At 42.7% G+C, this 26,707-nt stretch overlaps 1 protein-coding gene and 1 long non-coding RNA gene across 5 annotated transcripts in view; one reads left to right on the top strand and one right to left on the bottom strand.

The window, feature by feature from the left end:
• The window catches only part of VLDLR (very low density lipoprotein receptor), a 29,081-nt gene extending 20,907 nt beyond the window's left edge, over window positions 1-8,174 (top strand). The window contains 9 exon segments of the mRNA XM_032477760.1: window positions 62-233; window positions 851-1,069; window positions 1,958-2,076; window positions 2,690-2,829; window positions 3,119-3,260; window positions 4,087-4,233; window positions 5,539-5,619; window positions 6,457-6,626; window positions 7,520-8,174. Coding sequence (XP_032333651.1) covers window positions 62-233; window positions 851-1,069; window positions 1,958-2,076; window positions 2,690-2,829; window positions 3,119-3,260; window positions 4,087-4,233; window positions 5,539-5,619; window positions 6,457-6,626; window positions 7,520-7,555 — 1,226 coding nt within the window. The 3' untranslated portion in view covers window positions 7,556-8,174.
• LOC106729529 overlaps window positions 1-26,707 on the bottom strand; it is a 197,448-nt gene that overhangs the window by 149,886 nt on the left and 20,855 nt on the right. For 2 of the 4 annotated variants that reach the window (XR_004319189.1, XR_004319192.1), the window contains exons 3-4: window positions 18,912-18,967; window positions 18,481-18,633 (exon numbers count right to left, since the gene is read on the bottom strand). This is a non-coding gene — a long non-coding RNA (uncharacterized LOC106729529). The remainder of the gene's footprint in view (window positions 1-18,480; window positions 18,634-18,911; window positions 18,968-26,707) is intronic. The other 2 variants (XR_004319193.1, XR_004319194.1) reach the window with 1 other exon arrangement.

Genomic DNA, 26,707 nt, shown 5'->3' with positions numbered 1-26,707 from the left:
ACTTGGAAAGGACCTTGTGTGGTTATAGCAAAACTAAATTAACTGGACTCCTGTCTTGCAGGCAAAGAGCCCAGTCTGATCTTCACCAATAGAAGAGACATCAGGAAGATTGGCCTGGAGAGAAAAGAATATATCCAACTAGTTGAACAGCTAAGAAACACTGTGGCTCTGGATGCTGACATTGCTGCTCAGAAACTGTTCTGGGCTGATTTGAGCCAAAAAGCCATCTTCAGGTAACTTTCAGTTCCTCTCTTGGTGTCTTTTGGCATAAATCATTGTCACCGGCCTTTGGGACAGTTTGGAGGGATTTCTCTTGTCTCTAGCTCCAGTCCAGCATCTAATTAGTTGGGAATATTAAATCTAAACACTTATTCTTTAATTATTAAATTACTATCAGTTCCTCATTAGAAACCAACAATTGCCTATAAAATAACAGATGACCACAACTATGAGATTATAAAAGATACCATCTTCATTTCTCCTATTTTCTCCCCTTTCTCTGCAGTTAGTTGAGAGCTGTTGATAGTTGCTTCAAGTAGAAATGGTAGTGGTAGCTTTTTCTTAATGGGAACCACAGAAACGCAGATGACGGTTACTAAAACCAGTAGCTTCACCTAGAAGCATGGTGTTCTTCCAGGTAGAATACACCCCAACAGCGAGATACCCGACGGTATCAGTAGTTTAGAATCAGTGAGCAGCATGGTTCCATTCTCTGAGTGGTAAGCTGAGCTACGGTGTTACTAGAATTCTTTCTGAACAAAGCTGTTGACCATTTTGTGAGCAGAAAGTCCATTCTCCAGGCTCTGATGGTGTCAAACTCTTAAATTTCTTGTGACCTATTCTGTTTCAGTGCCTCAATTGATGACAAGGTTGGTAGACATGTTAAAATGATCGACAATGTCTATAATCCTGCAGCCATTGCGGTTGATTGGGTGTACAAGACCATCTACTGGACTGATGCGGCTTCTAAGACTATTTCAGTAGCTACCCTAGATGGAACCAAGAGGAAGTTCCTGTTTAGCTCTGACTTGCGAGAGCCTGCCTCCATAGCCGTGGACCCACTGTCGGGGTTTGTATTCTGTTTTTCATCACGTAGCCTTTTGGATGCCATCTACATAGGTCAGGAGCTCTCCTCATGCCACAAGTAGTACTGAAATCCCAACACTCATCAGCTCCCCACAACAAAGAATTGTCCAGTACAGGATGTCAGCAGTACTACGGTTGAACAACCCTGGAATGGCCTTCCCTGAGCAGGTGACTGCTGGTGAACATTATGAGACAACATTTCTGATTTGATGTACACCAAAAGCCATATCTAAACCCTTCTGCCCACCCAGCTTCTATGCAACCTCTATGCAAGTGATTTTTAAAATTTTTGTCTGTACACTTTACCGGGGCAGCTCTGTATGATCCAACCTAAGTAGACGCGAGTTGTGAGGATTCTGGTACCCACATTACCGCAGGGCTCTCATCTAAAATGTGCAAGTCGTCTGAAAGTCTAATCGAAATGAACAGACCTCTAGAAACATTTCACGGAGGATGTCCCCTCAGTTACCCCTAAATAATACAGAAAGGCAGCTGTTAGGAATTTGACTAAGACCGCAGTAATCACACTTGGCCCCCAGTGAAGCCTCACTAGAACACAGTCAGCCCGCCCCCACTGTAAAAACAGATACTCATCTTTTATTCTTTTGAAAGAATTGGCCGTTTCAAAAGGAACTATATAAGCAGTGACTTGAGGCTGAAATTTAAATATCAGATTTATACAGATCTAGTTCATACTGAGCATGTAGATTCTTTGTGTTAACTTTTGTTTATCCAGCACATAATTTAGACCCTTAAGCAGTACCATTTATACTCAGGAGTTTTCTGCACACTCTTTGAACATGTCTGTTTCAAGCTACAACTTTATTCCTTCTAACCCACTAAGGCTGATTTCTAATTTGATTCTTCCCAGCTTTGTTTACTGGTCAGACTGGGGTGAGCCAGCTAAAATAGAAAAAGCAGGAATGAATGGATTTGATAGACGGGCCCTGGTGACAGCAGACATCCAGTGGCCCAATGGAATCACACTTGGTATGTACATTCTCCCTTCCTGGACCACGACTCAACTGTCTTCACAGAATCTTAACTCATCTCCAGAGTTAATTCTGGACCATAGCTGACAACTCTCCTGGTTCCTTCTGTAACAGAGATTTGGGATGAGAGTAACAGAACAGTACAAGTGGAATGGTGGACTTAATGAATTACGTGTTTCATAATTACTAGCTTTTCTATCCATTTGGGGCTAATGTGTGATAGGAATTAGGTGAATCTTGGGTCCCAGGAACTCTCATCCTAAATACTCCTGGCATAGATGCCTTAGCATTTCCTGAATTACAGGCTCATAACAGTTTTCTTCTGGCTTATAAGGGGTGGCGGCAGGAAAATCCTAGCCTCTTTTAACACTTTCATGAGGTGAGTAACACTTCTTAAGTCAGTTACTTTGACAATCTTAGGTACCCCTTTAGCCATCCCCCAAATGAATGCAGGTAGATTCTGCATGCTGCTCCATGAGATTTAGGGGACTCTATTACGAACCCCTGCTGGAGAAGGAACCTGGAAAGTGGACCACTGGATTCCTTAGACACCTTAAACAGAAGCAGAGCAGTACTGACTTCTTACACGACGACCATGCTTTTCCTCCTAGACCTTATAAAGGGCCGCCTCTATTGGCTGGATTCCAAATTGCACATGTTATCCAGTGTGGACCTGAACGGCCAAGATCGCCGGATAGTCCTCAAGTCTCTGGAGTTCCTAGCTCATCCTCTGGCGCTAACAATATTTGAGGTAAGACGTGTGTCACACATCTGAGTTACTCTAGCACCTTGGGGAGAAGGAGCAGGCACGGGGGAAGGAGGAGCATGACTTGAGAAATTGCTTTCTCTTAAAAGCTGGGACAGATGAGGCCCTGATTCCTCATAGCATTTTGAGAAACCTAAACTTGCTGCTCTTGGAGTTTTTACATCTGATGTCCCAGAGCAGCCTTAAATAAACTTGGTCCATTCAATTGCCAGTAAATAATAATGACCCTTAGATGCTGACTTGTGTTCGTGCTAATTTGAGGGTTCTGTTTCAGGATCGTGTCTACTGGATAGACGGGGAAAACGAAGCAGTCTATGGTGCCAATAAATTCACTGGATCGGAGCTTGCCACTCTGGTGAACAACCTGAATGATGCCCAGGACATCATTGTCTATCATGAACTCGTCCAGCCCTCAGGTATTAGGGAGAAGCAGAGCCCGTCGTGTCTGCTTAAGGGCAGCAGCCCGACACGGTGCCAGCTGGATGTCAGTAGCTCTCGAGCAACTCAACTTGCCCTGAAACGGAACCTCCCCCACCATACGCTCCCTCAAACACTTCAGACCTGGTGTTCATGGTGTTTTATTTCCAACTTCCAAGGGAAAGAGCGTCGACTTCAGCTCTTACCTTCCCTCCTAGCCTTCAGTGCTCCATCTTTCATTTTTGTCCTTCCCACGTGCCCTAGGCCTTCTCTCCTCCTGGGAAGACTATCGTGCAGGCTCCAAAGGCACTTAGAGGCTGCAGGCTCTACCTCCCGCCCCCCCCCCCCCACGACAAATGCAGAACCGTGTAGACCCTCGCACGCGTCTGACCGTGCCGCCTCCCGCCCACAGTCCTTGACTAGCTGTATTTAAGTGAAAGCTGTGAGCCTCCCTAGAGCAGGGTTCCTGCCACTTTGTGGGAACAAAGCGAGACAAAGCGGAAGAATACGCTTCTCCCCCTCCTCTGAGCCTTTGCTGTAAGCTTCGTACCGACCGCGAGTGCCAGTCCTGGTCGCTCATCTGTTTAAGGCATGACTCGAATTCTACGTCCAAGAATTTCCTTTGGGCCTGTGGTGCCCTTAGAGCAGGCTGCCTGTACCCTTATTTATTCCTCCTTGGTACTGGTTCAACCTTACAGTTTGACACAGGAGACGAGTTTAAACTCCTTGGAGACAAGGACTCTTGTCTTCAGCGCCTAGAACAAAGCTTTATGTATGGAGCGGGCCCTGGAATACCCATTTTAAAGGACTTTTATTGCTGAATAGGTAAAAATTGGTGTGAAGAAGCCATGGAGAATGGGGGATGTGAGTACCTCTGCCTGCCAGCCCCACAGATCAGTGACCACTCTCCAAAATACACCTGTTCCTGTCCCAGTGGGCACGGTCTAGAGGACGACGGCCGGGGGTGCCAAAGTAAGGCTTTTTTGCTTTTCAACCGCAAGCAGGATGTACAACAGGCAATAGATGAAAGCACTAGCTGTACAACGGGACTTTAAGGATTCTGTTTTCACCAGCTCTTGGAATAGACTGGAGAACATACCTGCTGCCGTGGCATGCCAGATGTTTATGTCACTGCTTCAAAACTCTTACTTCATTTCAACATTAGATGAGTCCATAGGTGATTTGGACCCGTTCGCCCCATAACAGCCCTGAGCCAGCCAACTGACAGATAATTAAAGTCTTAACATTCTCCTCGAAAGAGAGAGGCCTGAAATTATGCTTAAAGAAGGCCATGGTTACAAGAAACCTTCTGGCCCCAGTGGGTGACATAACCTGCAACTCCTACTTAAAATGAAACTTGCATTTGAGTCTTCTGTTCTGAGCTTTTGATTAAGAGGCAAATAAACGTGTGTACTGTGAGTCAGGATCTCATACTGTGAGATCTGTGTTGGTGTATTACCCAGTCCCCACAGGTCCCAGCTCAGTTTACCGAGAAAGCAGTTACAAGACAATCTGTCTTGTACGAGTATGCCTGAGAGCATTTCCTGTAACTTCCAGGAGCCTGGGACTTTGCTTAGAGGGGTCATTAAGTGTGGCTGTTTATCTTTTGAACTGTCAAATTCCAAAAGCTTCCCATGCTGCCTGAAGACTCCTGTGTCTCTGGTTTTGCATGAAGACTGCCGTTTCCCTCAGTTGTGACATATCCGCCATGCAACTTGGTTTAGCAGTGGTTTGTCACTCACACTATCTCATGGCCTGCCTGCACTAAACAGCTAGCCACTCTGGAACCTTGGCCTTAACCAGGCTCTTGGTTTTATAATCCAGGTACTGCAGCTACTGTGGCTTACAATGAGAATAAAGATACCAACACAACAGAAATTTCACCAACTAGTGGACTAGTTCCTGGAGGTACTGGGTTCAGTACTGCAAATTGTTAATTCAACTAACAGCCACATTCTTTGTATCTGTTCCTTAAATAATTAATGCAGCCTTTAACTACTAGTCATGCCCCTAGTTGGTAACCTACATTTAAACTCCAAAGACTTCGAACCTGCAAATCATAGCCTGGCCTGACTTCTTAAGATGTCTGTGAGAGAACTGTGCATTAATGGCCATGACAGCACGTGACTCTCCAATACTTCTAGACCGGCTGTCCTTGGTGTACAGTTGTAGCAGACACTGGACGTCAGTGATGGACGCAAGGCTCTCTACCAGACAGCCGAATTTCGTGGTCTGCATACGGATCCTTCTAAACTGCTTCCTTTTACCCCCCTGTAGGGATCAACGTGACCACAGCAGTATCGGAGGTCAGTGTTCCCCCAAAAGGGACTTCTGCTGCCTGGGCCATCCTTCCCCTCTGTAAGTAGACTCCCCACCTATCTGGACCCAGTGAAAGTCTTCCAGTCCAGATGGGTATTTCTAGTTCATCTAGAGACACCCCTCCACGGCCCCCGCAGCGTCACGGCACTCATGACACTGAAGTACCTCTGCTCCCTCCCCAACGCGGCACACTGAGCTCAGAGGTCCGCACCTTTCTCTTCAGTGGTATCTTTAGCATGAAGACGGGCAGGGATGAATGTTCAGCTACTACGTGAACTCTATGCAGACCTGTTCAGCAGGCTTATCCCCTTTCATCCTAAGTCCCTTCAAGTCAAGAGCACCCTTCCCTTCCCCTTTGCGATATGTGTCATACGTCATACAGAGAAGATGCACAAATGCTTAAACGATTCCTTGAGGAGCTATAGAACTTGTAGAGGGTGAATTTAAAACAGTTAAGAATTTTCAGACCCAGAAGAGGGCCCTCTAACATGAGGCACGTGCATTCTAAGGCACTGTGTGCTATAATGGCCTCCTTAGCCTCAGCTACCGGATTCCAAACTTAGCTAACACACCAGGAGGACCAGTTGAAGAACTCTCCAGAAGCTTCCACAGTTTGAACTCAGTCAGCCTGGGGAGGCCCAGGACTCTAACTTGCCCAGATGGGCGTGTCGAGCTGAGCATCAGTCTCTAGAATGACCCAGCCAAGGGTCTGCACCTGTTTTACACTTCTGGCCTGTTTATACTCTAACTTCTAGTTACCCCAGCTTCATAAAACATGAAACTTTTATTAAAGTCCATAATCATGGATTCCTGAACGTGATCTTTTTTGTATGTTGAGACTAGATCTAGCTTAGTCACCTTCTAACTTTCTTTCAGTGCTCCTGGCAATGGCAGCAGTGGGTGGCTACTTGATGTGGCGGAATTGGCAACACAAGAACATGAAAAGCATGAACTTTGACAATCCTGTGTACCTGAAGACCACTGAGGAGGACCTGTCAATAGACATTGGTAGACACAGTGCTTCTGTTGGACACACATACCCGGCAGTAAGTCAGCTTTGTGTCTTTCTGCACCATGACTCACAGTACCACTTTTTGGAAAGGAGACAACATCTCAAGCTATGGCTGCCTGGGCAAGGAAGGGCCATTCGAATCATAGAGCCACCGAAAATTCCATCTCCTACCTGGAGATGAGACAGTCTAGCCTGTTTGAAGTACGTCAGCTGACAAATACCTGCCCCAATCAGAATGACAGTTAAGTCAACTTAAGGTCATCACTGTCCTATTTGAGAGACTTGGGTTATAGAAATTACATGTAAGTATTAGCATGAACCAAAGATCTCCTTTTTGAACTTTTAAGTCAGTTGCCTACTAGATCCTTAAAGGTAAATGAGCATATCATATATAAGAGGGGTTGACTTAACTTAAAGTCAGTGTATTGAGCAAGATTCATTTAGCCAAAATGACCTAGAAGAGCCACTAGAAATGATCACTTCGCCCAGAAGAGCCAACTTTCCTTTTGGCAGCAGAGTCCATCCCTTTTGCTTCAGGTGAAACCCACATGGAGTATTTGGCCCTCACTTAGGGAACAGTCTGAACAATCATGTGTTGGGCACTCCCTCTCAAGGTCTAGTGCAACCAGAATGGTGGCCAGTTCATGGCATACATGCGTCTTTCCACAGTTTTCTCCAGGTCTTGAGATCATTAAGTGGAACAGGCAGAATCAATCACACTATTTTCTCTCTCTACCAGGTAAGATACAGTTGAATTCAAGTGAAAACACATTAGTGATGCAACTAAGTACTGTTTGGGATCTGGCATCCCTTCCTGCACCTCTGGTCTCTGCATGACCAACTCAAAAGCAAGGTTCGTTTCAGAGACTGAAGTTGCTACCAGGGAGGGATCCCCCTACTCACCCCCATCCTTTTTCTTTCCCACAGATATCAGTTGTAAGCACAGACGATGATCTAGCTTGACTTCTGAGACAAGTCACGACCTCTGAGGTCTAAACCAGTAAAAAGCCCCACTTCGGAATGGTAACCGAGCCAGCAGCTGAAGTCTCTTCCTCCAGTTTGGAAGAACATCAAGATATCTTTGCGTGGATCGAGCTTGTATACTTAACCCTTTTTATATTACTTTTGTAAATATTCCTGTCCACATTCTACTTCAGCTTTGGACGTGGTTACCAAGAGTATCTGTAACCCTTGAACTTCTAGACAGTATTGCCACCTCTGGCCAAATATGCACTTTCCCTAGAAAGCCATATTCCAGCAATGAACCTTGTGCTATAGTGTATACCACCTGTACATACACTGTATAGGCATCTGTAAATACCCCGGAGAACAATCACTATTCTTAAGCACTTTGAAAATATTTCTATGTAAATTATTGTAAACTTTTTTCAATGGTTGGGACAATGGCAATAGGATAAAACGGGTTACTAAGATGAAATTGCCAAAAAAATTTGTAAACTAATTTTGTACGTATGAATGAAATCTTTGACCTCAGTGGAGGTTTGCAAAGACTAAGTGTTCAAACTACTGTACATTTTTTTTTCCAAGTGCTAAAAAAATTAAACCAAGCAGCTTAACCGTGGTTTGTGCCGATTCCTCTTAAGAGAAACTTCTGTAAACAGCTTGAGTAGTATCAGGTGTTCTAAATATATGAGCTATAGATCTTAATATTGTACAATATGCCTGTAATTTGGCTTATTTCTCTTACAACTAAAAGAATGAGGTACCAGTTAATACTTGCCTCCCTAAATACTTCTTGTTTTGTAGCAGAAGCTAGCTTAGCCTGTATCTAGAATTCCTCTTGCTTTGAGGACAGTTCCTTTTCTTACTAATTTGTTTCCCGATCTAGGAACATATGCTAAGACTTCTATGAATTCTACTTCTTTATATTTAAGTCTCTGTTTCCTATGTCCTTTCATTGTATATTGTTCAAGGACAAGTGCCTTCCAAGGAATGGGTAAGGACTTCCTTCTTTTATAAGTCTAGACAGTCCACCGTGAAGAGAGCTAGGCAGGTAACGAGAAGTGTCATTCTTGAACAATCTAAAGCCGTGGTTTTCAGGGCGGTTAAGGTTAGCATCAGCATCACCTGCAAACTTGTTAAATGCGCCAGTTCTCAGGCCTCATTCCAGACCTGCTGAAGCAGAAACTCTGAGGGTGAGGTCTAGGAATGTGTGTTTTTACAAGCCCTTCAGGTGATTGATTCTGATAGGAACTAAAATTTGAAAACCACTGTTCTAAAGTGACTTCATGGAGAATCTGTAAGATAATCTAATTTTTCAGCCTGGCCAGCACAGGACAGATCCCGTCTATGGACAATTTCTGAAACATTTAGTATGAAGAACAGATGAGGAATTTGAATAGAAGAAAAAAGTAGCACAACGCTTGCCTAAGTTTTCCACCAGATCAGCCATTTCTCTCTCCAAAGCCTCAGGAAGCCAACAAGCAAGGGAAGAGACAAAGCTGGAAAGCCTGGGAAGATGCTCTAAGTCCGAAGCAATGTGACAGTCCACTGCAGCAGATGTGGCAGTTCCTCGGGGTTTAAAGCGTCCAGTGCAGGAGCAAAAGGATGACGGGAAGATGCTCTGAGCATGACTCCTTACATGAGTCACATTCCACCTGCATACAGAATATACGTAGAACACTTGACATCTTGCTTGTGACCGAGGCAAAGAGATCAAGAATCCTAGATGAAGAAGTGGCTTCTGTCATCCTGTTTAATAGATACCCTCTTGTGATTTTGGCCAAATGGATGAAAGTGCAAGAATAGGCATGGAGCTTTTGTAGTCGGGGAGGGAGGTGTAGAGGTCAAGCACATAGAGGAAAAGGATGTAGTTGTGCAGTTAGGACTCTCGGCTGGCCCCCTGGTGCCTCCTCTTCAAACAGTCCTGACCCTAGCGGGATGTGGCCGGCTGATGTGAGGCGTCTGAAGTGCCTGTTTGATACGTAGGTTAGCATTCATTGTATGTAAGCTCTAAAGGCTGTTGGGTTGACCGGGACTTTGACCGTGCTGTGGTACAAAACCCACTGATTGGTATAGTCATTTGGCGCAATACAGAATTCCCTCCTAGGAAGCTTAAAGATGCCAGTGTTTTCCCCCATTATAAGGATTATACAGTATTAACCAACTATATGGCCCAAAGTCATATTTCTAAGAACAAAATCAAGCATCGTTCTCCATCATCTTCTCTTGGATTCCAGTCCCTGGTATGATCCTTCAGGTTCTATGTCCCAATTTCCAACCTTCAAAGAGTCAAGCATCTCATTCTTTGACCTTGCCTTCCACAGTAAGTAGCCAAGGACAGAAACTCTAACTTAAGAGGTACAGATTCACTTAAAGAAATAAACTGTTTCCATTGAAATTAGAATATTTATATGGCTAGTCAACTCTGCATGAAGTAATAATAGATCACGGGGGACTGGAGCCTTGTGCATTCAGTCTCTGAACAAGAACTTAAGGATCCTACGTGAAACCTATTGGCCTAAGTTTGCCGTATCTCTAGAGTTCATTGTAGGAGGTGAGAATTCACCAAGATAAAACACGAAGCTTATCAAACACTAAAGGAGAATGTTTGGAGCTAAATGAGCCTGTTGTACAAAGTCACACAAAGGAAGTTCTTTTGCGACTTTACCAATTGCCACAAAAACTGATGATAGAGGAATAAACAGATTTGTGGCCTCTGGTGAAAAAAAAAAAAAAATCCAGCCAAGTCTCTAAGTCCAAATTTTTCAGTGGCCTTTGCAAGCTACCAGTTTGGCAAGATGTAGTCCCAGGTGTTCACCCAACTTCCTTAAATATTCTTCTAGCTATTTCACAGCCTTGGTGTCATTTCCAAGCCTGTGGTGTTCCAATCGTGATGAATACAAGGCAAAAAAAATCGAGACTTCAACTTTAGTACATGCTTCTGTTCCTTGTATCTTTAGAAGTCTGATGGCCCTTAAAAAATGAGAAGACAGGCTCTAAATAGCAAAGCTATAGGACATTAAAAGGACTAACTCTTCAGCTTATACCTAGAAGTGGGAGTCCCCAAATACAAGTTTACCTTTTAACTACCCTCACACACAAACAGAAGGTTCTGATGGGGTGCACTCCTGTGTCAGGCAGCCTACTGGGAGTAACTGCCTAGAATTCTTACCTTGGGAAGCAGTTCATTTTTGAACTCAAATGGAAGCTAAAATCCTTGTTTTTAATGGTGGGGAAACTGAAGAAGCATATACATTTTTGCCAGGACAACTTAGGTCCAAGAATGAAGAACACAACCTGCCTGGTCTTTATCACTGATCTTGAGCCCTCAGTTTCATAATCAAGTGTTCAGCCTGACTCTGGGAAGAATGAGAACCGTATGTTCGTGTTTCAGCCGTATCACGGACCTGTGGAAGTTTAGGGATACACGAAAGTCGAGAAAGGCTTCAAAGTTTTCTTGTTTCCAAATATTGGGGAAATTAATCTGAAGATTAAACGATGGCATTTTGCAGACTTAATGTCTCTCAAATCAAGCATGGACACTTTCCAGCCCAAAATGACTTCCTGTGAAGGGGGATCAGCCCCTTTTGCGAAGACCTCATTCCTGTCTACTTTCACACAGTAAAAGCCGCGCGTGGGACAGCAGTGAGGTCCTGTGTGTGAGATGTGGGGGTCCCTGCACAGGCGAGTAAGAAACACACTGCAGTAGTGTCCCATCGCTCTGTCGTGTCTCCTGCCTGGATTCAGTGGTTCCAAGCCTGGCTCATCTGAGAGACAGGAATGAAGTGGGACCACGGACTGCCGGCCCCCCGTAAGTCTTGCAGTCACAGGCAGGAGTCAGGCAGGCTGGCGCTCTGCAGGTGCCCCTATAGCACATCTTCAGCAGCCTTCCTCTTCACTGAGCTCAAGGGAAAAGCCCAGTCGGCAGGAAGGAGGTAAAGGGCGCTGACTGCCGTGTCTGTCTAGCATGTGGCACATCACACCAGTTACTAAGCTGCTCCATGAACAGAGATGGTGGGGACGACCTCGCCGTGACATGGTAAGGATTAAGTGAGAACGCACACAAATGTTTGGGGGCCTGCACAGGCTTTGGATAGCAGCTGAAGCACTTTGAATCTCCCTTCACGTCTCACCATATGGTTAGTAATGTGCCAAATCAACGTGCTCATATTTTACTTGATCTTCCCGACAACCTGAATAGGTAAGTATCATCTCCATGTTACAGGTGTGAAAACTGAGGCTACAAAGAATGTGTGATTCCAAACCCAATGTGCTTCCTGGCTTCACGTCTCAGAAAACGAGGCAGTACTGGGTAAAGGTTAAGTTGAATGTCACATTGTATGTTGGCTGAGTCCCTTTCCTATGACCTTAGGACGCTTCGGCAGTGTCTCAGGTGTCTCCCGTGCCCACAATAGGCTGGCCTCCAGCACTGGCGGCACGCTGGACGGGTAGTGCTAATAGCCACATCAGGCCAGCGCAGAATAACCGTGTTAGTCATGTGCCTCCAAGATGCCAGAAGTTCCAGAATTACTTAACTTGGCCATCATGTGAAGTAGTCCACTACTGGACCAAAGTAAAAGATAAAGATTCCCTAAAGGACTTTATAGACAGGCAACATCATTCCTGTGCACAAAGACATTGGGGAAAACAAGCTGTAACACAACCAGTGGTACATTTGCGGGCTCTCCTAAGGAGATACATGCCCAAGAAGACAGGGAGAACTGACTTGAGTCCACAGAGTGATGATGCTAGAATACTAGGGCTGGATCTTAGGGATTCTGGAATCTACCCCGGAGACCCAGCATTTCTCACATTTCACACATGCGTGGGGGTGGGGGCTAGAGAATTCTTTGAACAAAATGACTGGCTTTGACACAACTATCTTTTCTCTTAAAAATGTCACTTGATACCAAAATGGGATTGAAGAGCATGTCATGCCTCAGGAGTCCAGAGCGTACAACTGACTATCGCGCTCAGAATCTCCAGAATTCTAGAGGCACATGCTGGGACACATCCAGTCCTGCTGACCTGTGGATAAACATTTATTAAAGAACTGGACATTTACCTTAAATAAAGGCTTATTTTCAAGATCATTATTGTGAGCCTTTCCTTTTTCTAGAAAAGTTTTCATTTTGTTTTTTTAAGCTTTTGCCCAAGTCTTTCTCCTCTTCTCAGCTGGAGCACGGAAAGGTGGCTCCATCACACCTTTCTGAGAATCAGCTCGGGCTGCTCAGATCTGGGCTTATCAAGTTGAAAGCATGAGAACGGTCCCCTTCCTGGCCATAAGGAGAAGTCGAGTTAGCGCCTCACCCTAGGCAACCAATGTGTCACCCTCTCAAACCCCGCCTTCCCACCCCTCCCATAAGAGGAACGAAAATCAAAGCTCCTATTACCGAGGAATGCAAGGGCAGACCTTCCTCCTGTGGGGGACGGAGCACAGGCCCTAAAGGGAGGAAGCCCGGGGCGGCAGGACAGACAGGCCCTGACAAGCCGGTCCAATCACTTTGATACTTTCCCCTCAGCAGCGCTTAGGTGGTCTGTGTTGAAATTCGTTTCTAGTAAGGCTCAATGTTTGTGAGGCTCAGAGAGATTCCGTCTGAAACTCTTGCCCAGCCATGGCTCCCAAATGTTTGCGTCATACTGCCCGGGTGCTAAATCTTGAAACTGACTCAGGGAGTGGTAGGAAGAAAATATGTAAATTGAGGGAAAGAAAAACTGTCAAAACAAAGTCTTTAAAATCACAGCATTGAGTCCTTGATGAATTTAAGGTTCACTTAATGAGTGAAATGTTGCGCGAATGCCAGCTTCGCAGGGAGATAAATGTAAGTTTTGCTGTTTACCAAACGAGCTGTGGCCACAGGTAAGCTGCTTATCATCCAAACTTCAGTCCTCTGGAAATCCTAACATCTCCCTGCAGAGTTCTCATAAGAGAGAGAGGCAACACTCAAAAAGTGCTTTACTCAAATAACAACTGCTATTTCCTCTGCAGTGCCAAAAAAAAAAAAAAATCACAATTCATTTTTTTAAAAAGTAAAATTAAAATTCTTTACTTGTGTCCATTTTGGAGACCTGAGGTTAGTCTGCACTCAGTAAATCCCATTTGCAAGTGCTCCTTCTTAGGGCTCCCCTTCAAATGCTAGCATCAGGGATCTTTTTGTACTTCAAGAAATCAAGAGTAATCATCCTGTACCTTCAAGCTTTGCAGAAAGCCTTGTGTGTGTGTGACCCTCTGCCGATGAAACAGCGCAGGTGACTGGTGTTCGTGCACAGTTACACAGAGACGTCTGTCTACTCGGTGAGGGAAGAAGACATTAAACTTTGTCCCACTCCAGAAGGCGAGGTTAACACGATCTTTGGATTTATCGTACTTAGCAAATGCGACGAGTCCGTAATCTAAAGAATGTGGAAGAATGCTAAATTTTCAGTCTGAACATTTAACTAATGCTTTAGGCTCTAATTTAGAGGCTGGCTGGCTTGCTTGCTTGCTTGCTTGCTTTCTTTCTTTCTTTCTTCTTTTTTTTTTTGGCTACTGTTGATTGAGGGCAGAGAGTATATTTTAAACCCATAGTGGTTTATGTTTTCTTAAATTCACCCATATCCATGTGAAATTTGCTAAGGATTAGTTCTTTAAAGCTAAAAGCAAATTTGCCTTTTTACCTGGCCCCAAATGAACAGCTCTGTGATCTCCTGAGAAGGGCTTCGAAGTGCTGGAGGATGGTTTTAGACAACCAGACAGCAATGGGCATTTCTTCTCTGGCCTCAGGGGACTTGCACTGACAAGTTTCTGAAAGGTTCTAGGACAGTTTTATAATTGGCATATCCTAAATTGACCAACAGGGGAAAATGCAAAACCTTCTTGAACTTGTAATGAAATCGACGAAGGATGTATATAAACCAGCTTCTTCAAAAGGTACATCCCCTACACACACACACACACACACACACACACACACACACACACACACCCCGCCACATGATTTGTCCTTATTTCATCCAGCTGTTCAATATCTCCTACGTGCCAGGCTTTATTCCGGATTCTAGGAACTCAGTGGAGGACAAGACAGGCCAAAGCCCCATCCTTCACGGTGCGAATTCCAGCTGGGAGTCAGGCATGGAACAGACATTTACTAGGTCAGGTAATGATAAGAACTCCCAAGTAAAACACAACAGAGAAGGCGACAGAGAACGCTAGAATGAGCTATTCTAGAGACGGCCGTCAAGGAGGCCCTCCAAGGAGGTGACCTGGGCAGAGAACGTGGAGGAAGTAGGGTGGGAGTGACCCACTGAGGACACAGCAGAGGCACAAGTCCTGGGGCAGGGGCATGACTGTTTCATCTACGACAAAGCAAAGTGGCCATGTAGCTGGAAGTGACTAAGGCAGAGAAGGAGGGGAGAAGGGAGCCGCAAAGTCCAAGTGATGTAGACTTCAAGGGCTGTGGCTGAGGTTTAGGATTGTAAGTGATAAGATAACGTAAGAGGGGTTGGGGGCAGTGAAGGGACATCCCGTTTTAAAAAGACCCTGTGACTACTTTGTGGAGAACAGGCTACAGAGCGGCAAGGGAGGAACGAGGGGGTTAAGCTAGGAGACCGTGGCAGGAGGGCAGGTACGCGGCATGGCTGGGCCGGGCTGGTGGGGAAGGAAGAAAGCTCTGCCCGCCCCGCCGGTCACGCGAGGGGGATGTGTACAAGCCATCTCCCCGGAGTGGACAACGCGCCGTGGCAGATGGTCCCCTCATCCAGGAAAAACTACCTGGTTCCTATCTCAGCTGTGCTCTCCACCTGCGGGGGGTGAGTCTGGGGACCCCCTGACTGGGCAGTGGTGACAGGCCCAACCGCAGCATCGCTGGAAAAAGTAAACGAGGCTGCCTGGGGGCTGGGGCAAAGCCACGCGTCTCCTCCCCAGCAAAGGAAGGCTGGGTCTAGAAGAAGAGAAGAGCCCGGAGCGTAAATGCCGGTCTGCACAAGTACAAGTGTTTCACCCACCCAAAGGGAGTCCTTTCCTACCTTCGAGGCCAAGCCCTTCCAGATGCACATCTTGGCAGGGTCATCCTGGCCCACAGTTCTGTGCTCGCTCTTGAGCAATGTCCTCTGTAGGCATGTTTGCTACAGGTAGCACAGTATTTTTTTCCAATGCAATGGCTTTAGACGGGATCCAGAATTTTCCATCTCTCCAACTGCTATATATGTTCCCTGTTAACCACCTGGTCTCTAGAGGCACTGGCAAACTATCGAAACGACTTTCCCCAAGAAATCTGAGTTGAAAAGGATCCCACTGTCACCGAGTCTGGTACTGATAGCGTTGGTAACATGTTCCACCTGGGGAAGCAGAAAGCGTCTGCCCATCTGGACCCAGCAGGGAGACCCCATTCATCAGACACCATCTGACATGGGTCATGCGCAGAGTGCCAGGGACTCTCCTACTAAGCCTAAACATCCAACAAGAGCTTGGGAGCCTTAAAATAAAAAAAAAAAAAACAAAAAGGACACCGTTTTGGGAGACAAGAGCCTCCCAGGACCCAAAATCTGAGGAAAGGATTTCTATCAGCGTGTTGAAAAGGGAGGTGAGCCTCGGAAGGGCATCCACGCATGTCACAGAAGAGAAGCCGAATAGTAACACAGAGCTTTGCAACAGAAAACAGCCTCTTCCCAGACATTAGCCCCGGTACCTGCTTCCATTCAGAGAAGAGAACCAACCTGTCATATCTCAGGATCCGGTCACCTCCGGGGAGGACGAGCTGAGACTAGTGACTACGTGCCATTCTCCCGGCTTCTCCTCCCCGGCAGCAGGCACGGTGTGCCCAGCCCTCTGCAAACTGTCTCCATCACCACTCAGATAAAATTTCAAAGGACCTAATTAATAGTGCCAATTGGCCAAAAGTGGCACATCGGTTTGCACAGAATCTCTGGTTCACTCAGAAATCCAGGGAAATGAAGGTGAAAAAAGAAAGAAAGACGGTTTAGAACCACAGCTAACTGGAGCTTCTTGTGCCTTGGCAGGAGGGCTGGGAACGTCCTGGGAAAGAAAGTTTCCATCCTGCTGCAAGAGAAGGAGAATCTTTGGTTTTGCCTAAGGAGGTTCTCAGCTGGGTTTGGGATGTGAGCTACAGGTGGCTGAATTGCTCTGCATTCTAGAAGAGAGGCCTCAGATTGGGGGTTGGTGGGGTGGAGAGAGGGCGGAGCAACGTGGTGTGCAGTGGCCCTCGGGGCTCCCGCGGGCAGACAGCAGGAGCATCGCAAATGCAGTTCTGGACTGATGACATCTTCCACCGTGAACCCTTTCACCTCTCCAGTCCTTCTTAAAGTGTGTGGCACACGCTTAACACTAGCGTGAGTGGCTTTTGATTAAAGCCGTGGAAAGGAGCCCAGCCCTAGATCTGGGTTGACACAGCAGCAGAACAGGGAAGGAACTTACAGGACAATCGAGGAACTGAACTGACCTGACTCAGTAGCTGCAGGTTAGACTCCGAGCATCAGCACCCTGGGGACTCTTAGAACTCTTTAGCTGGGACAATGGACTTGCTAGCGAATGTGGAATGGAAGTTCAAGTCCACATTATCTGGAGCTTAAGGGGTAGAGGAACTCCAGATGATGCCACAAATTATTACATTATGAGGTGGGGTCAGGTGGCTTTTAGATGATGTGGGCTCAACGTTTGGCTAGTCAGCCAGTGTACAGAACTTACCACAGCAACGACCTGTAGAGGCTTGGACTGTTTCAAATCGTACAGTCATCTTGCCAAAGTGCAAATGTGACTGTGTCACTCCCCACCGTAAATAACTTATTGTCTACAGAATGAAAGCTGAGGTCCTTAGAACTCGGGCTCCAGACCACCATGCCCTGACCCCGGCTACTCGGTTCTCCTGTCTCCTGCCATCTCCCAGCCCCAGCTCCACTGGAGCTGTGGAAATGCTCAACTGTTCGTAGGCTTCCCCTCCCACAAACTGTTGCTTCCTCTACAAAGCTGTGCCTTTGTTCAGACTCTTCCCTCCGCCTCAAGAGCTCTTCTCATCTTCCCTCACTTGGCTCTTACTCTTCTTGTCACCTCCTCCAGGAAGCCTTCCCTATTGTTCCAATTTGAGTCACAAGTCTCTTGTCTACCCAGCATATTTTTCTGTAATAGCACGAACATGGGTATATTGAGATTATCTATTTTTATGTGTGCAGCTTCCTAACTGGATGAAATAAAAGCTTCTTTGATGTAAGAATTCAGTATTGGTAGTCTCTGTGCCTCCGCACCACCCGCCATGAACAGCACGAAGTAGGGCACTTTTTAATGCACAAATACCATTTGTTAAACTAAATTCCACAAGTGCAAGCAGTATTTTGTAAACAAGCAAACCAGCGCTTATGCCTTCAGGTGAGCATTGTCTCATCCAAGAAGGTCCCCGGAGAGGTTATATATCTATTCCAATGATGTCCCACCCCCCACGCAAGTTGGAGGTCCTTTTGTGGATTTACATTCAGGGAGCACAAAACTGTCTTCTGCTTACATACTGTTAGAGCAAATCTTACATCCTTGAGGGCAGACTTAATATTTTGAAACAGCAAAAAACCGAGTGTTCTGTCAGGGAACAGACTCATTTGTCACATTGGTTAATACCATTTTAAGACCCTCCATGGCCATTCCAATGAGGAACACACTTAGAGCCAACAGCACCATCTCTGAAATAAACACATAACCAGCCAAGGGAATTACATTGACCAGGGTAACACTCATCAAGGTTAGGAAATACTGCTGGGACTATTTCAAAAGTTATCCTATAACGTGATAACCACATCTGATATTCCATTTTTGTGTTTAGAATTAATTTGCCAACTAAATACCTTGTATAGCATGGTTACAAAACGCTTGATCCCACAAGCCTTCATGCAGGCTAGGATGAGAGTTACGAGATTTAAGCTCCAATCTTAGTTTTGCCACTTACTTGCTTTATAATCCTGGTAAATTCTCTTCCAGCTCCAAGCCTCCATTTCCTCATCTGTGAAAGACGTCAATGATAATATTCGACCTAGTTACCATAGAACTGAAAGCCGACACTCAGGAAGCCCGACTACACACACAGCAGAGCTCCGGAACTCTGAAACAAACACAGGTGATTGAGATGGTCTCTCTTATTTATAGATACAGTTAAGTAACAAGGTAAAGCTGCGCTCAATGTGCACCGAATAAATGTGGCAAACAGATGGTAGGTTCTCTGAGAGCCAGGAGATGGAGAAATCTGCGGGGCTGTGCTGATGTGGGAAAGAAGGACATGTTTTTGTGTCCATTAGAGTAATGGCTCTTCAGGAAACAGACCCCTCTTTTAAAGTCTGATGAAAACAAAGGATCTGCCCAGAAAAAAGCATACATACTCACAAAATTTACATTTAAGTTCAGGGACCACTGTATCTCCTGGTGCCCAGCTATGGATTCTAAAAAAAAAAAAAAAAAAAAAAAAAAGTCCATACCACAGGGCAGGAGATTCTGGTTTATACATTTAAATAAACTCACATTTTCCAGTTTACACATTTAAATAAACTTACATTTTCACGCATTTAAATAAACTCACTCACCATTCCCTAATTTGTAGAATTTTCTATTGATGTCAAGCATGCCTTTTCCTAAGATGCTCCCCATTAGCTCTTTGAGATACCATCAAAACAGTATATTGATAGACAGAATTAATAGCTTATTTAATAACAAAACAGAACCATTTTTCTCTATGGCACTATTACATTTCAGGGTTTATTTACAAAATACTCAGCACTAAGGTGTATATTAGTTTGCTCTCTGTTAATACCAGGTGTGTGTACTTTGAGTTGTACAAACTAGGAATCGCTTAATCACCGTCTCTGTGTTTTCACTCTAGAGAGGCAGCGTGCTGTAACAATAAAAGTGTGGGAGGCAGGGTTAAGAGGTTTGAGTTCTGATCTCAGTTTTGCCTTTTACGTCCTTTATAATCTTGGTAAATTCTGTTTCATCTCCAAGCCTCCATTTCTTCATCTGTAAAATGAGTCAACGATAATAAAAGTTAAGTCACTTCACGTAGGTGTTAGAAGGACCAGATGGGATAACAGATGTGAACTATCCAAATGTGAGCTTATTCTGCCCCCAGGGTTGCTTGAAAAAAAGACATTTGCCTAGTGTACATTTCATAGGTTCACTTCCTAGAAAGAAATTTTATTGAAGCTTGACATCACGGACTTTTGGTTTACAATGAGTATCATTGTGCAGGATGTTCTGTGTTTAAAATAACACCACTCATATAGGCAATGCCAAGTCATTCACCCTGATGCCAAATGAAAGCCATTCCCTAATTCGTAGAATTTTCTATTGAGCTCAATTGTGCCTCCCTCCCAGTAGCACTTTCCTACATTAGAGACTTGGCTGATCTGTGAGCATTGTTTGAGTTGCAGTGCAGAAGGAAATGCTGAAAGATGTTCTCATAAACCTTATATTTGTGGAAGTATTTTCACTCATGAGCTGAAAAGAGCTTGTAAAATATGATGGTTTCAGTCTTAAAACAAATTCAGGTTGTTATTTTTGCTGTTTGAATTACTAAGCTGTTTGGTAGGCAACAGCCTAGCCTATCCTGAGGGCTGATGCAACAAACTGAAACTCATTGAGTGGCTGCTGCAATCAGATGGTCAAATTGCAATATTGTTTGTAAAAAATATATATATAATGAGCAATGTAGAAGGAAATATGTAGAATATCATGCCCAGAACTGAAGGCAGTTCTTGTTCAAAATGACAAGATGCCAGTGTTGCAGGGAGGCAGCAACTTTACAGAGTTGTGTTATGAACAGGTACTTAAGATACATATTTCTTTCATGAGTCTTTTCACCTGTAAAGAAAAGGAAATGTGAAATAATCACTTTTCCTTAAAAAAAAAAAATCCAGTCACTTAAAAAATGCTGCCATCTAACTCTGGTTTGGGGACGTCATAAAGCAAATGTAAAGCCAGGTTGGATTTGTTTAGCTGAACTAGAAACCCTGGGCACCAAGAGTGATTTTTCATTGACAGCAGCTGCACCACCCTCATAGCCTCTCCATAAAGAAGGACACCTTCCAGCCTATTTGCAGTTTTCATCAAATGCAGTCAGTTTCCTTTTTATGTAAGGAATTTCCTCAAGCCTGCAAAAAACTGAGCAAAGCTTTATCTGCAGGAAATTTAGAAATTAGAATATAACATTTTTCTTGCTGCTTATATCAAGGCTCTCACTGCCAACAGATCTCCTCCCCACAGCTGCCAGATTCCTCTTCCCAAAGCACACTTCTCACACATCATCTTTTTACCACTGGAGCCGCTGAAGGTTTCAGCGTGAAGTCCAAGCTCTTGAGCCTGGCCCTCAAGGTCCTCCTCCTCTCAAGCCTTTTCTGGTGAATTCAACCCAACATTTAAGAAATAAATAATACCACTTCTACCCAATCTCTTCAAGAAAATTGAAGAGGAAGGCATCTTCCCCAATTCATTTCAAAAGATTCCAATACCACAACCAGGCAAAGGCATTACAAGAAAATAAAACACCAATAACCCTCATCAACATTGACAGCAAAAATTTTTGAGAAAATATTATCAGACCAAACCCAACAATATATAAAAAGGTTAATACATCGTGACCACATGGGGTTTATTCTAAGGATTTGTCTATTGTTTCTAGCAGTTTCTATCATTTTTAGTCTATGTATTTGATGCTCTACTTTTAGCTAGAATGAGCCTGTTTCACAGCTGATGATGATGACTTGTGTACATCCACGCACTGCCATACTCACTTCCCTCCAGGTCATCATCACTTAGGAATGCAAATGAAAAAATCCCAAATCAAATGCTAGTAAATCAAATTTAGTAATATCATGATAAAGTCATTATTCTCAAGCTATGTTAGAATGATTTAATATTAAGGAATCTAATATGTCATATCAATGGATCAAATAAGACAAACCTTATAAATTAAAAAAAGTCCATTTATATGTCTTAATTGGAGAATTGTTTGTTTAGATCTTCTGCCCATTTTTGGATTGGGTTGTCTGCTTTTTTACTGTTAACTTGTCTGAGCTGTTTATATATTCTGGAAATTAAGCTCTTGTTAGTCTCATCCTTTGCAAATATTTTCTCCCATTCCATAGGTCGTCTTTTTGTTTGCTTATGGTTTCCTTTGCTGTGCAAAAGCTATAAGTTTGATTAGATCCCAACTGTTTATTTTTGCTTTTATTTCTGTTGCCTGAGTAGACTGCCCTAAGGGAACATTGCTAAGATTTATGTCAGAGAATGTTTTGCCTGTGTTTTCTTCTAAGAGGTTTATAGTGTCTTGTCTTATGTTTAAGACCAATAAGCACATGAAAAAATGCTCAATATCATTAATTATTAGGGAAATGCAAATCAAAACTACAATAAGGTATCATCTCACACCAGTCAGAATGGCCATCATTAAAAAGTCCACAAATGATAAATGCTGGACAGGGTATGGAGAAAAAGGACACTTCCTACACTGTTTGTGGGAATGTCAACTGTTGCAGCCACTATGGAAAACACAACGGATGTTCCTCAAAAAACTAAAAATAGATTTACCATATGATTCAGAAATCCCACTCCTGGGCATATATCCAGAGGGAACTTTAATTTGAAAAGATACATGTACCCCAATGTTCATAGCAGCATTATTTACAATAGCCAAGATATGGAAACAACCTAAATCTCCATTGACAGATGACTGGATAAAGAAGCTGTGGTATATTTATACAATGGAATACTACTCAGCCATAAAAAATAATAAAATAATGCCATTTGCAACAACATGGATGGAACTGGAGATTGTCATTCTAAGTGAAATAAGCCAGAAAGAGAAAGAAAAATACCATAGGATATCACTCATTTGTGGAATCTAAAAAAAAAAAAAAAAAAAAAAAACAAATGAACTTATTTACAAAATAGAAACAGACTCAGACATAGAAAACAAACTTATGGTTACCAGGAGGGAAACAGGGGAGATGGAGGGGTAAATTGCAGTTTGGGATTTTCAGATACAAACTACTATATCTAAAATAGATGACCAAGTTTATACTGTATAGCACAGGGAACTATATTCAATATCTTATAGTAACCTATAATGAAAAAGAATATAAAAAGGAATATGTATGTATATGTATGACTGAAACATGATGCTGTACATCAGAAACTGACACAACAGTGTAAACTGACTATACTTCAATTTTAAAGTGTATTTAAAAAAATCCAGAAGGCATTTTGTAAAATTCATTAAGCATTTTCAATAAAAATTTTTTGATAATCAGGATTACAAGGATACTTCTTTAAAATGATAACAAAAAATATCTAGCAATCTTAAACAAACAGCCTTTTTTTCATATTTAATGATGAAATACCCTAGAAACATTCCTTCTGAGGTCAGGAATATAACAAAAAGGCTATTTTTTCCAAAGATGTTTGCAACTTGCTCACTTCCATTTTTGCCTCATGGCCCTGGGTTTTTTTTAGTTTCCTGAGTTCATGCCAGAGATAGTTGATGTGGGGACTGGATAACTTGGTGTCAGAGAGTCTGCACCCCTCTTCCTAATTTGGCCAGACAGCCATGCAAAAGCATCTGTGAGAGATGAAAAGATTACAAGTAGAAAATAAACAGCCAGAATAATTGGAAAAACTGTTTCCTTACAACTGTATCAGAAGGGACAAAATGTTTTGGAAAGCCAACTTTTTAGTCTTATTTTTAAAGAGATCTACCCCTTGGATTATTTTATTAACACATCCCATGTCTTACCACTGAGATATTTATAGAGATAGAAAGTACACAGGGAGGAAGTTTTTGGTTTTGTCTTAATAAAAACACAATCATATTACACATCTCTTACAGCCTGCATTTTTTTCACTTAGCCACACATTATGACAATTTTCCTATGTAATATATTTTGTCTAAATCATGATTTTATAGGCTATATAATATCTTATGATAGGGCTTGCCACAATTTACTTAACTTTGTGCCTACTGATGGGCATCCATTTTGCATCCTATTTTTCTAAATTTGGCATTTTAAAGACTATTTCCACTTCTCCCCACCCACACAATAAATAAGAAACCCTTTAGATTTTTCTCATAGCCCAGATGACTTTCTCCCTAATCCTGCTAGAAATCTGCAAGTTTACATTCTGGAATGAATAAACCAGAAAGACTTTGGATGAAAATAGGGCAACAGAGTTGAGAATCAACATTATCCATTTTAAAAGCCCCAACTGTGTTAGTTCCCAGAATGATTCAGCCGGATCTATAATCCTGTGTACACACACACACACACCCCCCACAGGAATTTGGAGGTTTTGATTTGACCAAGAAAGAAGATCTTTAGTTGCCAATGGTTGGAACTCCGTCTAAAAATGGCCAGGCACTGGGCCAAATCATGGATGGGGGAAGCCACCAGCCAACAAGCCCACCTAGAGCTCACAGAATTTTAATCAGCATTTTATTCCCTTATTCTTACATATGAGGAAACAGCCAAGGATCACAAAACATTTTAGAAAAATCTCTCACAATGAAAAATGAACTAAATTAAACAAAGAGGAAAATAAGAACTTCAGAAGAATGAGTGTCAATGGAGAAAACAGATGAAATTGTGCAAAAATATCTCTTTAATTCATAGCTTTAAGACAAAAGATACTGCATGCATAAAACAAAAACAGGATGCTATAAAAAAGAACATTCAGAGAATAAGAAAAAGCTCTTGGAAGTTAAACACTGTAACCAAAATAAAAAGATCCATAGAAGGACTTAAAGATAAAGGTGTAAAAAAATTTCCAAAAAGTAGAACGAAGGAGAAAATAGGAGACAAAATATCTGATGGTCAGAGGACCAGTCTAGGAGATCCAACACTCAAAGAGAGAGTTCCAGAAAGAGAGTTTGGAGAAAATGAAATAAAGACTATCATCAAAGAAATAATGCATGAATATTGACTAAAAGAAAGACATGAGTTGCCAGGTGGAAAGGGCCCACTGAGGGTCCAGCACAATACACACACACACACACACACACACACACACACCCATCCACCCCACAACATATCACATTTCAGAAAACTGAGGACAAAGTGAAGCTCATAAATACTTTCCAAAAAAAAAAAAAGGTCACGAATAAAAGATCAGACATCAGAGCATCACTGAACTTCTCAACAACAATGTCAGACACTAGAAGAAAAACATGTAATCATGACTTTAATATGCTGAAGAAAGGTTAGTTTCATCTAGAATTCTATACTCAAGCTACTAGTCAAATATGAGGGTGAAATAAGTACATTTTTCAGCCATGCAAAGTCTTAAAAACATTTACCAAACAAATAAAAAGTTAAGTGATTATAATTTCCAAGGAAATAAAAAGTAGATATACAAGAAAAATAATAAAAATGCTATAAGTTATACAAGAAAAATAATAATAAAAATAAAATAATAGAAAGTATACCATTGGAAGTAAGATTTACATCATTCTAAAAATCTAAACTCTGTTAATAAAATCCAAAATTGTATGAGAGAAAGATGTAATGGGGGGGCATGGAGGTAGAGAGTTGGGAAAGATTTTTAAGTGAATAAAATCTTCCTCTTTTATTGTAAGAAATCAGTTGATAAGATCTTACTCAAGAAAAAACAGAGTATAACAATAAAGTCTTATTTAGAAAATGGAGTGAGATTAGCAATAGGAGCAGTAACAGTTAACAGCACCAGCCAGGGCGGGGCTGGGATCGGGGCAGTGGGGAGACTACTATTTTTCATTACAATCATTGTAGGACTTTTTGACGTTTAAAACAAGGCCTACATAATTTTTTAATAAAAATAACTATGTAAGAGAGAATGAAGCAAGGGCTCCAATGACATCAATCCATTGGATCGAGGAAGTTCCTTTATGCTTTGGTGAAAAAAGGTAAGATGATGTTCCAAGAAGCAGGTTGGACTCTGAGTTCCCTGATGCACCAAGGAACCTGGAGGCTGAGTCTGCAGTGCTGGAGGCACAGCACAAGGCACATGAGCTCAAGTTGGAAGAGCTGCACAAACACGGATGGACCTAGAGATCATCATACTAAGTGAAGTCAGAGAGAGAAAGACAAATATCATACGATATCATTTATATGTGGAATCTAAAAAAAAAAAAAGACACAAATTTTATTATAAGCCAAAAATAGATTCATGGACATAAAAAACAAACTCTGGTTACCAAAGAGGAAAGGTCAGGGGAGGGATAATTTAGGAGTCTGGGATTAACAGATACACACTACTAGACATAAAAGAGATAAACAACAAGGACCTACTGTATGGCACAGAGAATCATATTCAGTATTCTGTAATAACATATGATGGAACAGAATCTGAATATACATATATATATATATGCATGTATTTTTATAACTGAATTGCTTTGCTGTATACTTGAAACTAACATTGTAAGTCAACTACACTTCAATAAAAAATTAAACTAAAAAAGAAGAAATAGCTGCACAGAAAGTTTTCAGAACACACCCTGGATCAGGAACTGCTTTCTCTATGGGAACTCTGCCCTGAGCCCAGCCAGGGAGAACACCATCTGTTAGAGATCTAGGCCCCAAAGTTTGCAACATGGAAGGAAAAATGGAAGAGATAGAAGAGGATGCTGGGGAGGGTGGTGAGCATATAGAGATGGGAAGAGAGTGAGAGAGATGAACTGACCATTCAGAGCCTGTCCACCATGTGTCCGGCACTGTGCTAAAGCATTTTACATATATGTGATAACATTTATTTCACATCATGATAATTCAGTATTTCTTTCTCCATTTTACCAACGAGAAAGCTGGAACTCTGAGAGGTTAACTAGTTTGACCAAAGCCACACCACTAATGAGTGGTGGGGCTTGGATTTTAGCCAATTCTGTCTGATGCCAAAGTCGACTGTAAGAGTTAGAGAAAAAAGATGGAGTTTCCTTTGTTTCCCTGGCATATCAAAATGTCAGGTTTTGTTGTCTATTTTTGCAATTGTGGAAACACATACGTAACAAAACTTGCCATTTTAGCCACCTCTGTGTATACAATTAAGTGGAAATAAGTGTATTGACAATGCGGTACAACTATCACCACCATCCACTTCTGCAAGTTTTTCATTATCCCAAATAGGAACTTTGCACTCATTTAACAATGACTCCCCATTTC

The sequence above is a fragment of the Camelus ferus genome, chromosome 4 (genome assembly GCF_009834535.1).
Source record: "Camelus ferus isolate YT-003-E chromosome 4, BCGSAC_Cfer_1.0, whole genome shotgun sequence".
In the NCBI taxonomy this organism is placed as follows: domain Eukaryota; kingdom Metazoa; phylum Chordata; class Mammalia; order Artiodactyla; family Camelidae; genus Camelus; species Camelus ferus.
This window is presented reverse-complemented; position numbering and strand designations above follow the sequence as displayed.